Source organism: Triturus cristatus, chromosome 3_1 (assembly GCF_964204655.1).
Source record: "Triturus cristatus chromosome 3_1, aTriCri1.1, whole genome shotgun sequence".
Taxonomy (NCBI): domain Eukaryota; kingdom Metazoa; phylum Chordata; class Amphibia; order Caudata; family Salamandridae; genus Triturus; species Triturus cristatus.
The window spans coordinates 234,032,094-234,053,376 of record NC_140583.1 but is presented as its reverse complement, the minus strand read 5'-3'; the positions used below and the strand labels follow the sequence as shown (position 1 = coordinate 234,053,376).

At 43.3% G+C, this 21,283-nt stretch overlaps 1 protein-coding gene across 3 annotated transcripts in view; it reads left to right on the top strand.

Moving 5' to 3' along the window:
• The window catches only part of LOC146859990 (tetratricopeptide repeat protein 24-like), a 355,993-nt gene that overhangs the window by 23,963 nt on the left and 310,747 nt on the right, over positions 1 to 21,283 (top strand). For all 3 annotated transcript variants that reach the window (XM_085646308.1, XM_085646309.1, XM_085646310.1), the window contains exon 2: positions 18,996 to 19,679. In XM_085646308.1, the coding sequence (XP_085502434.1) occupies positions 19,016 to 19,679 (664 nt within the window). In that variant the 5' untranslated portion in view covers positions 18,996 to 19,015. The remainder of the gene's footprint in view (positions 1 to 18,995; positions 19,680 to 21,283) is intronic.

The following is a 21,283-nucleotide window of genomic DNA, read 5'->3' as shown; positions in this document are numbered from 1 at the left end:
GGTATACCAATGAACAAGGGAGCCTTTTTTCCCATCATCCATTGGGGATCCTCAAATCCGACCAGATTTGAAAATCTGACATGCTAGAGTTAACTGGCAGTCACAGAACAATTTCTGTTGTAATTACTATTACTCAGCTCTGTATATGAAGCACCATATTTTTTAAAAAGAATAAGGTGCAGGGTTACCTACCCTGACCCCCCAGGCCCATGTGGCCGGTGGTCAGGTCCTAAGGCTAATCCCAGCTGCTCATGGCTGAAAGCCACTCTCTGCTGATGTTAGCTGTCCACAGAGAGTTTAATGCAGAGCCTAGCCGTAGGGTAGGATGGAGAGCATGGGTTGGCTGCCTGCAGAGGGCTGGGTGCAGAAAAATCTTTGGTGTGGTATATGATAAAAAAACCACAAACATTCATTGAAAAAGCACAAAGATTAAAGTGAAGTCATGCTTGGTTTTAGTTATAACACCTCAATGCACATTTTAGAAAAAAGTTCACCTAAAAACACAGTTGAATTTTTATTACAGTTATACATTAAAACAAAAATTTTGGAATTCGAAGATTATGGTTAGGAGCACAGCCCATAACTCACACAATAACCATGAAAACCAGAACACGCACAATAAATGCATAGGTCGTTGATGTGCTATGCAAGATCTACCTTAGCCTGCAGGTGGCAGGATCTAATCCATGAAGGACAACTGAGAAGTGAACGTTTCCTACATCCCAGATCTACCTGTAATCTGACGATCAAAGGTCCTAAAAAGTACATCAAACCAAAATCGCTGTGAATCATATCAAAAGCCTTCTCTTTCACTTCAGGAAGAAACTGGAGACATTATCTTCAAAGTCATCCAGAAGGTACTACTTAGACTGCTTAAACCACACAGAAACCTTTAAAGAGAGACTTCCCAGTTACAAACAAGTCTTAATTTCTCATACTGTGGAGCCCCATGCTGTTATTCAAGGCTCTGTTGCATTATATGCATTCGTAGACAGACACGGACTTACAAAAATTTGAATCCCTGTGTCGACAAAACGAGCACTTCTGGATGTAGCAATATTTATCAAATTGGGTGGTGTTTCTCAGGAGTTGATTATTTATCCTGCTCCCCATCTCCTGCCACACACTGCAGCCATAGAACAACAGATTAGGGGGCATATAATCAAGGGCAATATCGCCGCTTTAGCGGCACTTTTTGCCGCTAAAGCAGCAATATTTTTATCGCCCTATCAGCAAGCTGTCGCTAACAGCTGTTAGAAACGGCTTACTGGCAATAGCGCCCGTGTCATTGCCGCTTTGCATGTCAGCGATAATAATCGCTAATGACAAGCAAAATAGGCGTTCCCTCTGAAAACAACCCTGGAAAAGTCGCTAACCGCACATCGCGGTATCATCAAGCCAGACCCTGATACCCATAGCGACATAAAAAACGGCGCTAACCGCGGTTATCGCCATCAGCTAATGTCTGCAAAATGTCAGATTTAGCTATATTTATAATGGGAGGTGGATTCTAAGCCTAAATCCACATCTCCCTATTAACAAGGATTTCCTTAGCGCTGTAGTTGCATCGCTGGATTTCCAGCGATGTTCCCTCATTACGCCGCTATCGCCGGAATTTCTAGTGCCGTGGAGATAAGCGCTGATAATAACGCGTTATCTCGGCGATTAATTCTGGCGATAGCCGGCGTTATACAAATTTGCGCTATGTGCGCTCTGCGATGTTTATCGCAGTTTGTTGGTGATATGCCCCTAGGTTCCTCCCAGCATCCGTCAGGGGATCAGACAACACAAGGTGCATCAACATTTGTCAATGATGGGCGTTGAATCAGTATTGTCTTGCTAAAGAGTAGCAGTCAGGGACATCTGAACAGATTTTAGAAACCCCTTAACCTATTCTCTACTTCTATGTAATATGAAATACAAAAATACAAAGTCATGCCATATATTTTTATTGTACCATCCCAATACTGCGTAGGTGGTGATATCTACAAATAGAATTCAGAGGACAAGCACTGTAAAAACGTATTAAACAATGAAAGATAAACATACTCAAATCTTTTAGGGGATATAGTCATACCTGCCAGAATTGACATGTACCATACCGTTCCCATCATGCCTGCCACATCAGATGATCGGATTTCAAGATTTACAAGCAGTCCGAAGGTAGGATCCATAAAACCCATGGATCGTATAAATTAGCACAATACATGAGGTTTGTTAATAAATAACTTTCACATTCTTAATATGTTTATGCAGATTTAATCCCTGAGGGGTCGACTTTATACAACCGCTGTAGATGTAACAGATTTTACAGGATAAACACTGGGAGAATGCATTAAACCATAAAATGTGAATATATTTGAAACTTGTGGTTTATATAGATATACTGGCTGGAAATGGTGAGCACTGTACACTTTCAGCATGTCTGCCACATTAGATGGTTGAACCCAGTGATTACAAGCTGCCCTACTAGAGATCTAGCGCAGCACACACACGTGGCGTACTACGAAGACGCCAAATGTGGTAAGCGTGATACAACATCAGGGAATATTCAGTGAGTTTCTCGGAACTTCTGTATCATTTTAGCCTTCAAAATGCTTGCTGAGTTTGATATTCTTTCTATTCAAAATTCTTTTTTCGGTTTGAAAAACCATAAAAGATACCAGATTATACATCTCATGCGTGTTAAGGAAAAAACAAGTACACAGTACAAACATACAATCCCACAAATATTAATTCCAGTCTGTTTTGCAAACACTTATTTTAAGACTTTATAAACCTGGGCACAGTTATGGATATAGAAGGACATTGCTTATTAATAATAATGCTATAGTGCCCATTCCATTTTTAAAAGAGAAGTAAGGTGCAAATTCATTCATAAAATTGATAAAGTGCATGTGCATCAGGCACATTATCCACTTTTAAGGAGTTTGATATTAATCATATAAACACATACATTTCTAGATTAACTGGTGGAATTGAAAGAAAACACTTGGTTTTCGATTACACGTGAAATGTCACAAAACCACATCAGGATAGTGGCTTAACTAATGGGATAATTGACATACCATAGAGGCAAAAGTCCAGTAAGCAATTTTGCTACATTATTTATTTTACTGGCAATCGATTTAAGTAAGAGCACATTTATTTTGATTAATAGGATTTAATTAAACTAGAAGCCTCAGGATATTCAGAACACAGTGACATTTTTACAGATTTGAGTGTTGAGTTGGAAACGAGTTCCCATGTATATCATACATAAGAGATACAAGGTTGACACGATGAATTTCATTAAACAATGATTGATAGAAATAGTCCCAAAGCGGATACTTACTTAGATTTGATGGTTGAGTTTGAAACATGTTACCAGGTACATTATGTACAAAGATACAAGGGTAACATGACAAATTCCATAAAATAATGATTGATAGCGATAGATCAAATGTGGTTATTTGCATAGAAAGTAAACATGAACTAAAATGTTAACATGAAGAACAATGTTATATGATTACTTGAATATATGATTGCACTATTTTGCTCTGGTTCATAGCATTCATAACCTCCTGATGAAGGATTAAAATTAAACAAATGTGACCCCAGACCACAAGATTTAACAACTTTCCAAAGAAATTAGAAATATTTAATAAAATCAAAATAATCCATCCCTATTTTGTTGAATAGCTTGATTTCATTGTTATCAATAACTCATCGAAGGATTGATAGGAACAGAAGGAACCCACACTGGGACCATAAGCAGTGCGGGGGGAGACACTAGATGCAGGCCTAGTATAGTGCACTTGGGAATTATTTAAGACAATCACATGGGTTTTGTTGCCATTGAATTCTAACTCGATTTTGCGAATCCACCAGAGAATGGCCTCTATGTAGCAATGGAACTTATGAGTTGAAAAGTCCTTCTCAATGTTAACTTCGAGTAGAGTTTTATTACTATGAGTATAGGGTAAAAGATTATTCCAAATTATTTCATCAATTAAGCGAGAGGCTGGGCCCACAAACTGATTTGTAGAAGTTAATGATGAGTTCATCATCTCCAATGTGGGTGAACGAGTCATTGATAGGTTGATTGTCCAACCATTGGAATGGATCGATAAGTCAATTTAAGGAACCATTAAAAGTGACACAATGTTTTTGTACTGGACACTGAATAGAGTGTAACACCGACAAAAATGCACGTGCATTAAATGAGGTGACAAGACATATGCTTCTTCTTCAGCATGAACAGATGTTTTCCAGGCCCATGTGCTTAAAGCGTGAAAATGGAAATGAACTGTATAGGAAATGAGGGCTGAGAGTAGTCAAGAATATGTGACGGACGTGCAGGGTCATGGGCAACACTTACATGTTCATGAGTTAACCCAAACTAAATCAGCTTATAGCATTCCTATGTAAAAGTAAAGGACTAGCAAGACAATTCACCTAATTAATTCTTAGTGATTACCGTCCCTTGCTGCTGTCTTATTACTGCCTTGCTACGTCATTCAACTTGCCAGTAAGAACTTTTCACAAAATACCAAAGTGTTAAAATAATGATATGTATTATTTACTTCTCTTGCTGCTCACAGGAAAATGTCTTCGATCTGTAAAAAATCTGTACCAGTCCACTAGAAATCATAGATGTATCACATCGAAAAACACACACAAACAGTATTAATGACATTTGGCTTTGCTATTATTTAGTGTAACCAACTAGCTTCATAGTAAATGATGCTATAATAAGAAAAATTGAAAGTCACCTAAATACAACATTCATGTAGACTCTTATTTACTACCTATTGAAAATATTTGTTTTTTCAGGATAAGCCTATGAATTCAATCAGCTTTTTAATATATATATTGTTTTCACTGAAAAGCCAAAGGATACAGGCACTTTATATTTAGACTGACATTTCACTCGTACAAAACCAGAAAAAGTCAGCAGTTAAGTTATAATTAGTTGAGATAACTATAACTTACGCCCTCGTAATGCACTGTTTATGACCTCACATATTCCATCACGTATGACATGGTCTGGCATCACTGATGACATCACTGATTATATAACTGATGACATTATCCATTGTTTGTGAGTATTTTCTAAAACTCACTGGGCCATATTCTCAAGGAGCTATCGCCGAGTTATCGGCACCTTAACGCAGCCAAATTTGTGGTACACTTACCACCCCATTCACAGGCAGGTGCAAATAGCCCATGTCACCAGTTTTCTGGCAATAGCAGCCGCAAAAATCATCACCAAGGTTGACCCGGCAACTATCGCTAATGAGATGCAAAGTAGGCGTTCCCGAGCAAAAAGCAGCGACAAAACCCCACCACAACATTCATAACGACCAGCCTGATCAAAGATATGTCACCTCAACCACACGGAATCATACACCAAATAACCAGCATGATGTCACTCAATCACATCTGGTGACATGCATGTGCCATCACAAAAACCAGCATCACACATTCACCTTCGAAGCAACAAATGAAAATGTATTAAAATAAACACAGAACAGAAATGAAGACTCCCCTCGGGACAATCCGTAGGTCACAGCCTGCAAGACAAAAATCATAATGAGAAGGTGTCTCCTGCGCACATCAAAGGACAGAGAGAGAGCGAAGGAGAGAGAGTGCGAAGGAGAGAGAGAGCGAAGGAGAGAGAGAGCAAAAGAAAGGGAGCAAGAGAACGACAGACAGAGAGGGGGAGCAAGAGAAAGACGGACAGAGAGGGGGAGCGAGAGAAAGACAGACAGAGAAGGGGAGCGAGAGAAAGACGGACATAGAGGGGGAGTGAGAAAAAGACGGACAGAGAGGGGGAGCGAGAGAAAGACCGACAGAGAGGGATATACGAACAGATATGGGGAGAGAGAGCTAGAGAAAAGAAGAGAGTGACGACACTGCGCACCCAGGCTACATTGCCCACCTGCTGCCACCGGTGTGGCTCCAACCAGGTGCCAGTATGTTGTGCAGTTCACCAGGTCCCACATCTGAGACAGACCCGTCATCTGAAACAGAGTCCAGATACATGCATGTCACAGTACATACAATTGCACAAGATATCATCACCTGACCGCCCCTGCCCACCCAGGCAGATGCACCCCAGCCCCTCCCGCCGCCCAGCGGTGCATGCCTGCCCATGTGCAGCCAGGCATCACTGCTCACCTTCTGCCAGCAGTGTGTAGAAAAGAGGCCCAACCACGTGCCGCTGCAAGCCACAAGCCCGGGCCCACCGACATGGCACCCTCCACATCATGCAGCCCCGCTCCGCAGGCCACCAGGTGTCACGTTTGGTGCTGGGTTTTGGTTACTCCATGGCAGAGGACATACCAGTGCACCCTGTCTCATCGCAGGCTGCACACCCGCTCAGCCTCATAGGTGCCAACAACTCTGTGATCCAGGAGGCGACGCCACGTGGCGGTTGGCCCGTGCTGCCCGCTGGCTCAGGCCTACACTGCGGTCCAGCAGGTCACACAAAACCTGAGCCGTCCGGACCGCCTGGACGGGGCATCATCGCAGGCGGCACACCCGCTCAGCACTTAAGGTACCCCTACCTCAGTGCACCGAAAGTCACCGTCCCGTAGCGGTGTGCCTGTGCCGGCTGCAGTGTATCCGCTGCCACCAAGTCTGTGCCCCCATAGTCATGGACCCTCTATGATTGGGTATCGTGGTGCGGACACCATCATGTCCCCTCCGGGCCTGTGGAATGTGATGTTGTAGGCCCCTGGGCCTCCATGCCTACATGCACACCACACGGATGCACCCCGAGAGAGGTTGGAAATTGCGTCGTACACGTGCACCCGGCCCTTTTTATTGGCAGGGTTACATGTGCTGTGCTGTGACGAGCAAAATGCTCTCACTTGTTCAAGCGGTGCACCATTTGCTATGGCCTGGTGGGAGCGGTAAAGCTCTTGCCAAGCCAAAGCAAACAGCTATGTTCTATAGGTGGTCCCCCCAGGACAAAGCAGGAGCCAGACCTGGGGGGTAGCGGTCCTCAGTGCCATCTATGTCACCAGGATGGGGGCCCCCTCCTTCAATTCGCCCCAAGGAGATGGTGGTACATGGGACTGCATGGACTTCCACATGGCGCCCCGCATTACATTTTAGAAAAGCCTGATGGAGGTGGCGGTCTGTGGGGCTGCAGGGGTTCCACGTGCCCCCCAATATTACTTACAATTAAAGCCTACAGGGAGGTGGCGGCCCCCAGGACTGCGGGTGGTCTGCATGCCCCCCACATTCTTTAAATCTGAAGCCCTGGGGAGGTGGCAGTCCCCGGGGCTGGGGTCGAAGAAGCCCCCCCATTGTTAAATATATAAGCCCCGGGGTGGTGGTGCTCCCTGCAGCAGCGTGACAGGCCATACGGGCCTCCCCTACATTATTTGTCAAAGAAGCCCTGGGGGGGTGGTCCATGGCCTTTTATTACAATGCCCCTGAGATCTAGCCCAGATTCATCTCATAGCCTGTCCCTGCCTCATGTGACTTGTTCATTGCTTGCTTTTCCGTTGCCACAGAGGGAGGAGTTGCTCATCCTTGAGCCCTCCTCATTTGTACAATTTATGATTTTCTGCGGTTGGAAAAGGTTAATCTCAGAAGCATTTGGAGTCTGAAATCTCAACTTATTTGTCTAATATTATATCTTCTCCTTGGCTGGCCTAGTGTAAATATTGTTTTAAATCATTATTTTGTATTAGGGTAAATAAAACCACATAAGTAGTAATGGCAATCAGACAGAATTCCATGTTCCAGTTACTGTAAATGCAAAACAAGTTTGTCATTAATAATCTCAAAACACCAAAAGCAGACGCAAAAGAATGATGGTCCTTCAAGTAATATTCGGCTCTCACAATAGGTCCATAGAGTCCTGTCATATACAATCCAGCCCATACCTTTCTAAATATTCCACCTCCCTATCTGCCCAATCCTGAAACTCTATCTGCATCTTATTGGTCTGTCTTAATACATCATCATAATCTTTTTCCAGGCTTGACAGCTGAGCCTCCTTTTTTCGAAGGTGATGCCTTAAATCACGCAAAATCCCTAAGTATTTAGAAATAGTCATCCCATGGATATAGACTTTCACTGTCTCCCACACAATTGCATACCTCGTAGACTGAGCCCAAATCAATAACATTTTTTTGGCTATAAACGATTTAAGTTCTTCGAAAAAGAGTCTGTTCAACAAAATCATAGATGGGTAGCACCAATTTCTATGATAAAGTAAATTAGTTGGACCATTAAGTTACATCCCAACTGGAGAGTGGTCCAGTAGAGTGTGGTGTAAACATTTAATATCCTTAACCCAGAGTGTGGTTTCAGCCTCCTGGAACCAATAGTCCAGTCTAGAATAACTATAATGGACTGAGGAGTAGAATTGAAAAAAGAACTTCAGCCCCTTTTTGGTACTCTCCACACATTAGACAATTCATACATATTTAGTATCGATTGGAGGAGTTTTTCTTGCCATGTGCATACCACAGCAGACCAACGTGACCTCTCTACCCCAGGCTCATCTACTGTATTAACGTCTCCGCCACAGAATACACTTGCATGCTCAAACCTCTGCAGCCGTACATCCTGGTTTACAAAAAATTGTGGTAAGTCCATATTTTGGGCATATAAGTTTAGAAATATGCATTTATGTTCACACAGATAACCATTTACTTGTAAAAACCTACCCTCAGCAACTTACAGCATGTTAATCGAAGTGAAACGTACTGATTTCCTGATAAGGATAGCAACTCTCCAGGAATGCAAACTATATTATTAAAAGTATCAAAAATGGCCCCATTGAGAGGCAAACTCATGGGAGTAGCCCGGATCTAAATGAGTCTCTTGATGGAGGACACATCACTCTAAATATGCTAACACTGGTGTGGATTTTTAGGGCATTTGAGTCCCCTTATATTCCAAGTCAAGCATTTTAGATACTGTAAAAGGGAGTCACGAAGATAATTGATGCATACTAGCACAGTACATCATCATCGCGATCATCAACATTACGCTATACATAATAGTTATCTGCCCATCACCATTACATGACCAACAACACTTCTCACTTTTCCCCAACCTTTCAATCTCCATCACCCACTCGCACCACTGTCCCAAACTAACAGTGTAGATACTCATAATATCACTAACCAAAGAATAAGAAAAAAAAATCCCAACATGAGTCAAAGAACTCTAAGGGCCAGATGTACGACCGTTTTAGTGGTCCCAAATGGAAAATCGGGCCGTTTGCAACTACTAAAAAGGGATGTAGAATGGCCAACCCTTATTTTGCGAGTCAGTAACCAAATCAAAATAGTCTTTATTCGATATTTCCAATCATAAAAGAGACAAATATATCATAAAATACCATAAAATACCTTAGGAAATAGTCATTGCAATTTAAAAGTCCTTAAAATATCATTAGGAAAGGAATTTTTCGTTAAAATTGTACAGTTCTATATGAAAGAATTTAATAACATTTGATGGTAGTAAAAATAGTGACTAGGATTGATATCCTTAGGATTACAAGAGAAATTTAAATCACCATATATAAAAACAGATTATTCATGGGAGTACAGTACAGTACACAGAGGATGCACCACACTAAATATATATGCAGGTTAATTAATGCAGAGTAGTAACTGCGGTAGCCTCCAATCTGGTTCTTCTAAGGGCCCATGTCCAGCTCAGCTATAGCTACGTCTTCGCGTGTATCTGTTTTCAAAATGCGCAATGCTGTTTGGCAAGATCTTGTGCAAGGTTTAAACAGATCGGCTTGAGCCATTTGTGTCGAGGACCCTTATATGCTGGGCACACAAACAATACATGAGCTATAGACTCTTCCATAGTTAGTCACATAGGGCATTTAGTGTCTAAAATATTATGCCACTTTGACGTAAAGGATTTTATGGGGAGGGTACCCACTCTGAATTGATGATATAATTTCCTCTCGCAAGGTCTCGCGATGAAATCCCAGTATGCTTCAGGCCTGAATACATACTTGTGTTCTAAAAAGATACCTGTAAAGGAGGTGCTACTCAGCAATGACATGGACTTATGACTGACCTTGTCCCTATAAAGTGCTTTGTAATAATTTTTACTTGGAAACAAATTCCCTACTGGGTCCTCCCACAAATTGCTGAGCCCCATATCAAGTAACGTGCCCTTGATCTTTTGTAGCCAATTAATTTTGGAAGACGAGTCTGCTTCTCTAATATGCTTTACTACATTGGCATATGGTGCTAGCTCCGTCGTTGTCCATAATCGTCTCCAGTAAGCCAGGGGTCTAAAACCCGCTGCCTCCTCAAATGAAGTACATCCCAAATCTAATAGTAAGGGTTTAAGAGGAGTCGATTGAGGGAGACCAGTTAGTGATCTCAGGAACTTATTTTGGGCAAGAACGAGGGGAGCTAGATTTTCGAAACCCCAGAGTTCTGCACCATAAATTATCGATGCCCTAATTTTCCCTTTATAAATTGTTAGAGCTGGCCCTACCGGTTTAGTATGGGAGAGTCGGTGTTCTTTTAATAGGGCACCTGCTAGTTGGTTATGCCTGAGGACTAACAAATCTATCTGGGATTTCCAGTTCATCCTCTTACCCATTGTTACACCCAGATATGTGAAGTTGTCAGTTTGCTCCAGGGACGCATTGTTCATCATTACTCTGCCTTTTACTATTTTATGTTTATGCAACACCATGAACTTGGTCTTGTCGAAGTTAACTACTAGCTCACGGTCATTGCACAAAGCATTAAATCTGTCGAGGGCACGTTGCAGACCGGATTGAGTTTTAGACAAAATTAAAGTATTGTCTGCAAACATTAACAATGGAACCCTCGAACCGGCAAGAGTAGGGGCATCAGTTGGGTAGGCAGTATAACAGTATAATATGAGATAACCTTGTTTATAAACAGGGAGAAAGGTGTAGGGGCCAAAACGCACCATTGCCGTACCCCCTTATTTACTGGGAAGTGATCCGTTAATTCACCCTGTTGTCCCCATCGTACCTGGGCATAATTAGACTCATGTAGTTTAATGATAAAAAGTAGGAGCTCGGGGGGCATCCCTGATTCCTTTAATGTGTCCCATATCTTATATCTGGGCACCAGGTCGAATGCGGATTTTAGGTCTATAAATACAGCATAAAGAGTCCCCCCGGCTAAAATCACAGTGCTCCAATAAATCATCATGAATCTAAAGACTTGATCGATCGTACTGACATAGGGGCGAAAACCCGATTGATAAGTGGATAGAATTTCCTGATCATCTATCCATGTGTTTACTCTACTCAACACGAGTCTGGCCACAATCTTTTGTAATGTGTCAATTAGGCTTATTGGCCTATAATTACTTGGACTGGCGCGATCCCCTTTTTTGTGTATTGGGATTATTTCTGCCCCACGCCAGGATTCTGGTATGGGGGCACCTCTAGCAATGGCATTGGATATGATATGGATATATTTAAGCCAATTCTTCCTATTGTGTTTAAATATGTCGGCCGGAATACAATCCGGACCAGGGGCCCTGCCTGCAAGGACACCGTCCAAAACTCTTTCAATCTCCCCTATACCATAGGTTAAGACAATATCAGAGGTTATTTCAGGGTAGTGTATGGGGATGCCTATTGTGGAAGCAAATTGGGCCTGATAGTGCAAAACCCATTGTTCTGGTGGCACATTATTGACTGGTACAGGCCCTTTGTCTCCGCTACCCCATTTGACTGTTTTCCAAAATTGCCGCCAGTTTTTACCATACCTTGCATGTAGCAGATCCTTCCATCTATTTTCATCAAAGTTCTTCCTTGCCCTGTGTCGTACTTTTTTATATTCAAATCTTGATTTTTTACCTCCTGTGGTACTCCCAACCTAATTGCGTGAGAGAGGTGCCTAAAAGCAGTCCTACATGCCCCGTCATACCATTTAGCTGATTTTTGAATTACATGCCAAGTAGATCTTTTTTGTAAAAAACAATTTCAGCTTAACAAAGAAGTCCTCATGTACCTTCGTAACGGCAGGAAGAGAATCATCATGAGTATCTAGAGTGGAGAGAGTTGTTAATGTACTTTCAAGAGATAGCTGTATAAGATCTAAAGGGCTATCATCTTCTGATACCACTGCCCATTTTAGCCGACGACAATCTTGGGACATAATTACATCTGCTGTCACTTTTTCAGTACTTGCCCTTGGCAGATCCTGACCCTTTAACTCTAGAGATAGCAATAACGGATCGTGGGCACTCTCCATTCTACGTAGGATCTTCATATCCAGAAGTCTTGACCATAATTCTAAATTAATAAGAAAGTAGTCAATTCTGCTACTTCTTATCCCATTATTAAACGTGTGGGTGCCTTCACTGTCTGATATTGACCTCCCATTAACAGCCCTTAGACCCCTCTCCAAGCATAGACCTTTTAGCTGAAGAGCCGCCTGAGTCCATTTATTAATTGGGGGCAGCGTTAAAAGCGGAATCCCCCAATTAGAATCCTCATCACTGCTAGGACTGCAATCTTCATGGCCAAGGGGCTCAAAAGTGCAGTTGAAGTTACCTGCAATTACCAAATGTTTTACCCCTTTAATGGCTTCAATAAAGGTATCCAATTGGGAGACAGTTGATGATGCTTTCCCACCCACTATCCCTCTCGCATACACATTGATCAATATAAAATCTGGCTCAAATTCCGATCAAACTTAAATGGCCAGAATCTCAGGGCTGTCGATTATTAACTCTTCGACCTGATAGCCTGTCTGTTGTCTAACCCAAATAATCAGCCTCCCACAGGGTCTCCCTTTCTGTCTAACAGTTGCCAGTTTGCCGAAGGCCAGATAACCAGGACGAAAAATCATATTCAATTACCAAGTCTCCTGGAAAACAATGATGTCATGCCCCTCTATGAAACATGACCAATCAGATGCCGTAATCTTAGATGGTAGGCCGGCAATATTCCAAGATATCAATGATAGTGAGGAAGAGGTCGGACTACCACCCAAAGCTAGGGGTATCGGGATCTCCGTACTCTCTGGATAGTTGGAATTTATTATCTGTAATCCCGCATTAGTGACGGGAGAGAGAATAGGGAGAATATCGGTGTTCTCTGCCAGAATTGGGGTGACTGATTGTAGTCAGTCGCATGCATCTAGGTCATACAGGGGGGCAAATCTATTAGCAAGATTTAAACCTAAGGATCTATATATGCTTTTTTGGGGGGGCCCAGGGCTGTCCCGCTACACTTGGTGGGCCCCTCCCTATTAAGGGGTGGAGATGGGGTCTATAGAAGAACCCTAATGGCAGGACATAGATTTTGTCAGAGTGACTTTCTGAGTTTTTACCCAATCGATCCAAGAGAAGTCTAACAATGCACACATTATTAAAGTTGGCAACTACACAATTTCCCCTCCCTTCTTTCCTGGAAGGTCCTATCCAAGCAGATCGTCTGGCCATGATCATCTGATTATAAATATCCCCGTCCCAAATCCCAACACCCTTCAGTTGTGTGTTCAACCAATGCATGACTTTAAATAGCAATTGTTCAGTGGTTTCAGTCTGTCCTTCCCGCAATACTGGGACATTCCTCAGGACCACCACCAGCGGAGCGGCTGCCGGAGGAAGGTGCAAGGTCAGAGGGCCTTCTAAAACTGAACTATGATCTGATCTTCTATGCTTCGTCTAGGGTTCTGGACCATATGTCCCTGGTAAAAAACTGTCCTGTCTTGCTATAGCGCAGCTAATATTTGGATTTGCCATTGGCGCATTATTAGCTGCTGTCGCTGCAGAGGAGCGTTCATCGCCGGGAGAACTCGAGGTGGATTGAGCGAATTCACTCGACATGTTCCCTGCCTCAGCGGTATTCTCAATCATAGCAGCCGTAGGAACATCTAGATTAGTAGCTGTGGTGAGGGTCTTCCTAAAGGATAACGAGTTCATTGCAGATAGTTTTATGGATTTGGGTTTGACTGAGACAGTGTTACTCGACTTGCAAGGTATAGGTGCTGGTGGCAACTTGGTTTGAGCAAATAATCCCTAAAGAGAACAGAGATTAGATTTAGCCTATAATTCAAAGTTGTTTAGTCTTTCCTCAATCTGGCTTAGTCTGTAGATGATAGGGTTTAGAGATGTCAGGAGTAGGTTTTCCAATGTTTCCACATAGCTTCATTAGCTTCAGGGCATAAATCACCTCTTGGGTCAAAATTCAAAGCGCCAGCAGTAGGGGTGGCACTGTCTGCTATAATAGATAGATCTAATGTGGCGCCTCCTCCAGTTTTATTTGACCTGGGAATTTTTGCGGTTTTTGGTCTCCATGGACCCCCTCCCCTCTTCCTCTTTACTGTGGGTTCTGGGATTACTTCGAGGCTTTTATTTTTAGTTTTAGTTAAGGGCGCAGACCTCGTAGAAATTCGTTGGAGTGGGCTAATTGCAGCACTCTCTTGCACGATCTCAACAGATAACTGTGTAATAGGCACTTCCAATGACCCATTTAAAGGCTGTAAAAGGACACTCGCCCTATTAGTATGACCAATACCAGTATTAAGGCAGCCGTCGGGGGTGCGTGCAGAGGCCAGGCCACCCAGAGATGATCTTTTAGACAATAGAGGTTCAAGGGATAGGCGGCGCTCTGTGATTGCTATCTCATGTTCGCGAACTGAGCTCACTCTAAGTAAGAATTGATCCAGTGTCCCCGCCATGCTTCCACTGGGTAGCGCGCTTCTCCCCTTTCCCTCGTGCTTGTGCATCTTAGAACGTAGTTTAAAATCTGTTCGGAGGACCTGATTAATTGTGAGCTTTGATATAGACGGAGTATAAATATATTAGCGAGACTGACCTTAAGTTGATCGGGCACTCAGAGGGCGGCCCAGCCCAGTCTCCTCCAGTCACTGACGGGCGTTCCGCGAAGCGGGTGCCGCAACGCATGATGTAGGCTTTACCCTGGGCGCTCAGCTGCAGCGTGTTGATGGCAGGCAGGGCTTCCTAGGACTTGAAGTCCCCTCAATTACTCAGCGTCCTTCACCAGCTCCAGTGTTGCGGCTCCCGCAAAGCGGGTGCCGCGAGGCGTGATGTAGGCTTTCCTCTGGGTGCTCAGCTGCAGCGCGTTGATGGCTGGCAAGGCTTCCTGGGACTAGTCCCCTCATTTACTCAGTGTCCTTCACCAGCTCCAGCGATGCGGCTCCCGCGAAGCGGCTGCCGCGAGGCATGATGTAGGCTTACCCCTGGCCGCTCAGCTGCAGCGCTTTGATGGCAGGCAGGGCTTCCTGGGACTTGGAGTCCCCTCAATTACTCAACGTCCTTCACCAGCTCCAGCGATGCGGCTCCACTTACGGTAACCACTTACTGACCACTTAAAATCGGTTATGCGAGTCACTGTTAGGAAGGGGCGTGCCGAGGGCATCCCTTCCTAAAAGCGAGTTGCAAGGGGAAGTGCGATTGTTTTGCGACTGCAAATGCGGTCACAAAATAATTGCAGTTTACCCCCTACTTCAAGCCAGTTGCAAACAGGAAAGGGTCCTCAGGGGACCCCTTCCCCGTTGTGAATGTATGCAAATTTATTTTTAAGAGCAGGCAGTGCTCTCATAGACCACTGCCTGCCCTTAAAAAATGAAAAAAAACCTTTTCATTTTTTCTTTTAAACGCATACTCTTTTCCTTTAAGGAAAATGGTCTGCATCTGGAAAAAAAGAGTTGCTTTATTTAAAAAGGAAACACAGACATGGTGATCTGCAGGCCCACATCCCGAGGGTCTGTAGCCCATTCCCAATGGGTCGCAAATTAGGAGCTGCCTCATGAAATTGATGAGGCAGGTCGTTTGCAACCCTATTTAGAGTCGCTAAATGTGTCTGAGACACATCAGTACATTCCGTTCTGCGAGTCGCAAAAAATCACAATTTGCGACCCGCAACATGGAATGGCATACAGCTGGCCCTAAGTGTGGATAGCACAGATACATAAGCCAATCACAGCCAACGTGGAGAACCTGCACCAATATAAGAAAAGAAAGGTTTGTAGCATGACTTTCATCGCATGCCTCATCTGAAGTTAAAGTATATACTTTTACAATAAGCCAGCATCATCCCCTTCTCAACATATTAGAGACATTACCTGATAACATTTAGCAACAAGGAACAGAAACACTTTAGAAAGAAATAGGTTATTACATGTCATTTATTGGGGACCTAGTGTACCTCTCCTCCATTTGCAAATTTGTATTGTTATGTTGGAAAATTGTTTTCAAGATCGTAGAGTGTCTGCAACCTTGGTGAAAAAGAGTGTGCATTCCTCCACTACGACACCAACTTTATGGGATATAACATAGCATAATTTAGGTTTGCTGCCCTCAAATGTCTCTATTTTACAGACATACAAGGGAAAGTCTAAGAATAACCATGGACATGGCGGTATGCAAGTCAGCAAAAGATCAATAATAATATGACATTAAATTTAGGAGCACAATAATTATGACCAAATTGTGCATGTGTGTTTCCTTAGCCATCCACATTCCCCTGTAATGATGGGGTGTACTGGTGCTCCCAGTGGTAGTACAGCAGTCAGAGATATATGCACTCTCTAAATGACAAAACACTGCAAGAAGCTTTCACACACAAAAATGTCAGATGGGAGCGTCTCAATAACAATTCCAGTTTAATCATGTCTGTGGAATCAGCAATACCCATTATATGAATATTGTTGAGTCTCGAGCGCGCCTCCAAATCTTCACATTTTGAGCAGGCAAAAGTCAGTTTCTTCTGCAGCCTGCCAATGGGAAGATTTACGGGCATCGTACCATCCTCCAAATCTGAGACACGGTTTTCAACTTCAGTTAACCTGGTGGCCTGTCCATCTAGTTGCTCATTCATTTGGTCCGGCCGCAAAGGTACTGTGCCCATTTTATGGTCAATTCTCTTTATATTGTGCTTAAGTTCCAGTAAAATAATTGCCCTATCCTCCATTGTTGAAGCAGGTTGGTCACAGCCAGAATTCTCCTCAGTTAACCAGTTGTGGTCCATATGTCTCAATGACTTTCTATTCTCCAACATGGGTTTTGCATACTCTGAGTCAGATTGCCGCATTGTGAAATTGAAGCACAAATAGCACAATGTCAATGTTAGGTTCCTGTATTGTAGATAGATATAACAACACTCACTTACACTTCATGTATAAAGTGCCAAATAGAGCATCACGTAAATTTCATAGTCCATATATAAATTGAAACATTAGTAGGAATACATTGAGTTTTGTCAGTTAAATCTCCGAGGAGTATAATGAGCTCATGAGTAACTACCTCAGCAGTCATGCAGAATTTTAACCACCCAGTCTGGTAAGTCTCCTGAATACATTGATCAAGTACTGTAGCCAAATAGGAATTGGCCGGCAGTATTCAGTGCAGTCAGCCGCCTGCTGCTTTCTCGACTTGGAGGTCGCTGCTTCACAATGTGCCCTACTGGGATCAGGCCTTGGGTCTTAATGACAACACGTCTGTTCCTATAACTGGCAGCAGTGCTGAGCACAGCTCCCTCCAGAGGACCAACTCCTATTGTCGGCACTGGATTAGAGAGGAATCAGAAATCTATGAAGCCCAAGCCCGTAACTGTGACCTGCTATGCTCCGTTCAGTCTTGAGGGGTCCATGGAATTTCCCCGGCACAGAAGCCTGTGACCGCCAGGCGCCAACGTGCACCAAATGAACGCCCCCATAAATCGGGGTTTCAGTTTTTCAGGGTCCAATGTGTTACAGGGTCTCCACAATATTATCCGCCCATGAACATTGTGGATTAATTTTGATTTGCAGGAAAAATGACAAATTTCTGTGGCTCGGGTCAAAGCGGAGATCTCAAGCCATCATCTTGACTACTGGTTGTCTACTACACCCCTGGCCTGCTTTAATCCTTGAAGATGGTTTATGATATAGGGCCCAATTTAGAGATCGATGACAACAGAAAATCTTCAGTTTCTCGAGGAAATGATAAATGTCAGGGAAGAAATTGATGGTCGAATTTCTTTCCACCAAAGGATAGGGATAGTGGGTAGGAGAATATTCAGCCATTAGATTCTCCACCAGTATTTTTATTTTCCTCCAAAACTGGAGGATTTTCCAATTCCACAGAACTATAAATCGGTGTGTTAACTTTATGAATATCCAATTGCAAATGCATTTACTTGATACATTTACATGAAATTCAACACATATGAGAAGTGCACACTCCCTCAAAAGGCAATGATTATGGTCTGCCTCCTAATTGAATATTCATTCTCTGAAAACCCAAAGCTATGAAAGAGCAGCTCGTTTTCCAAGCACTGAGGCGCATATATACAAGACCCTATCGCCACCACAATGTCACGTTTTACGACGTTGTGGTGGCGATAGGGGCATTGCCTTATTTACAAAGCAGCATTAAGGGACCTTCCTGTACATAAATAATCTTTCCCCTGCACGCAGGCACCCTTGCACTATGGTGCAAGGGTGCCTGCGTTGGTGCTACACTGCTCAGTGTGGTGCCAGCGCAGGGGGAAACGCAAGGCTGCGCCATATCGTTGTAAATATAGTGCAGCCTTGCTTTTCTGAAGTGGCGGAGTAAGGCGTTAAGCCATGACGGCTAACGCCTCGCTCCGCCACTTCCTTGAACATATGCCTCTGGGTGACAAACCATTGCTAAGGCCAGCACTAGATAGCTATCAAAGGCCTTTTCACGTTGTAGTTTTCCAGCACACGCAAATGCTGTCTGCGTCAACTTACTCTGCCTTAGGATTGCCTGACTGAAATGGGTATACGCTTGTGTACATTTATAATATAGATTCAAATGTGAAAATAAGCTTGACAGAATATCCATGTTTAGAAATAAGAGTGTGAAATGATCGTGCCTGTGTACTCTTTTCAATAAAGTGTAATTGCTCAAGCACATATTTGATATTCATATGCACTTTTGTAAATTTTTCAATTTAACCTATTGTTTTTATTAACGTATGTACGCAGCTATGTCCCCATTTAATCATGCATGTACTAATTAATATATATCATTTTTTTCTGCAGGTTTTTGTGTATTCTAAGAAATGGCTTCTCTCTCGAACTCCAATACATATGAGGACCACTTTGGGAACCAAGCCCTCGCCATTCAGGCTAAAATACAGAAATTATCCAAAGCTGCTGTTGAGTGCTTTGACAGGGATGACATCACCGTGGCTTTAGCTACATTCAAGAAAGCCTATCTCCTCTCCTGCAGTGTACCAGAGAAGCATATCCAGAAAGTGTGCTTGTTTAATTTGGGTGCTGCCTATATTTCCAATGAGAAACCTAAAAAAGGACTAAAGTGCCTTATCAAATCTGTGACCAGAGCAAATGCAAAGAGAGACGGGGACCTATTCTTTAATATTGGAATGGCCTATGATGCACTGAAGGATCCTGCAAAGGCTGGACAATTCTATGTGAAGGCAATTAATGAGTATGAACAGGGGGAAATAAGCAATATGTCTGATGCTTTGATTAAACTAGGGTATGCTTTTGTGGAGACAGGAAATCTGGACTCGGCCGCCCAGGCCTTCAAGCTTGCAGGCAGTTCCTACCAAAAGGCACAGAAGAATATAGATGCTGCCATGGCTTTGCGAGAGGCAGCCAATTACATGATCAGGAGCCAGAAATTCAACATAACTGAGGTGCTCCAGGCTTTAAATGGCGCTGGAGAGCTGTGCAAAGGGATCACAGATAACCGACTTTTAGGTAAGAAATGTTTGGTAAACACCCAAAGCTGAAGGTTTTCTTTTGATGGACTAATGAAAATGTAAAAATATTATCAGTGAAATCTACCAAACGTGCACTATTATTTTGCACTAAATTCTCTTTATTCAATGGTTATTATGATTTTCAGCGACTGCTAACCTATAAATCGAAAGGTTTGGGCTGAATGGATTCAAATTGTTACAAATAGAATACAACGCCATTTGCTCCCTCATGCGAATTTGCTGCTTGTCGCTCCTAGTCAAAACTGAGGTGACATTGAGTGCAAAATACTGGGTAATTTCAAGTGGCTGAGATTAATGTAAGCATTCTGTCCATCAATTTCAGGTCTCGGCTAGACAACGCATGGGTTGTCTCGAAGAGATATGTGTTTAATCTGTGGGCTTCAGCCTTCCCACAGGCTTCCCATTTGCTTGCTCCATCGCCTGTCTCATATTCTTTGTCACCATTTGTCCACGGTATGAATGGTCATTTCTCTTTTTGTGTTTAGCCCTCCCCCAGAGCATGGACCAAGTACCTGTAAACATCCACTGCTCCTGTCTTAATGAACATTTCAGGAATTACTTTTTTCTTTCTTTTTCAGCACTCTACACAGTGCTTGTGCTTTTACCAGCTCCGTCTCCTCCCACCACCCTCATGCCCTGTCCACAGATCACCCCCTCCCCTGTCACTGCTTTTCCTATCGTTGATGCTTTTTGTTTCCCCCACCCTCTTCCTTCTGTCGCTGCTTGCTCCCTCGCACCTTCCAGTGCTTGCCCCTTCCACAAATCACTCCCTCAACGGACCCAGTCACTACTTTATACCCTCCACTGTAGTCTGTTTCCCTGTTAGTGTATAGCTGACGTACTGATTGGAGCATTACTTGCAACACATGTAGTCTCTGTTTATTTTCCATGTGTGTGGGTACTAGGTATGTGCATGTTTACACCATATGTGGTAATTCGGCAATGGCATTTATAGCTGGAAAATCAGACATCAAGTGAATTAGGTATGCTTATCACAGGGCATGTCAGACCTGCTAAACCGTAAGTCAAAAAGGGGTCCGGAAGAGTGAATCTTTAGAGAGGTCCTACTCCTGTGTTCCTCCAGGGACTAGCATGGGGATTATCAAGTATGAAGGTAGTTCCTCTGCCAGACAGACACATGTATTTGTGCTATTTGGCCAGAGTACGTGTCGCTGGGAGATCTGTAAATCTGATCGTAATGCCCTCACACACCTGTTGGGGTGTCATGCTTCATCATTGGGTGCTCCTCATTAGACTGGCGCTGCAATGCCTTACTGGCCTGGTGGCTGCTTTAGCGGAGTTCTTTTGATCTGAGAACGCCATAAATGATGAGTGCAAGTGGGTAGTATGAGTGGTGCAATCTGTTGACTTAAAATAGGCACAGGAGCCCATAGGCAAACTATTTATTCAGAGATGGGCCTCAGGACTAAGTAAAAACAGTGGTGCTATCTGTTGGTCCTTAGGTACCAGGATAGCGTTAGTACAAGTGGTCAACATGTTTCGTGCCATCTATGCCCAACCGTCAAGGATGTTCATCCGACCGCAAAACTCAAATCCAGTTTACCAGCTCCACATTTTGTG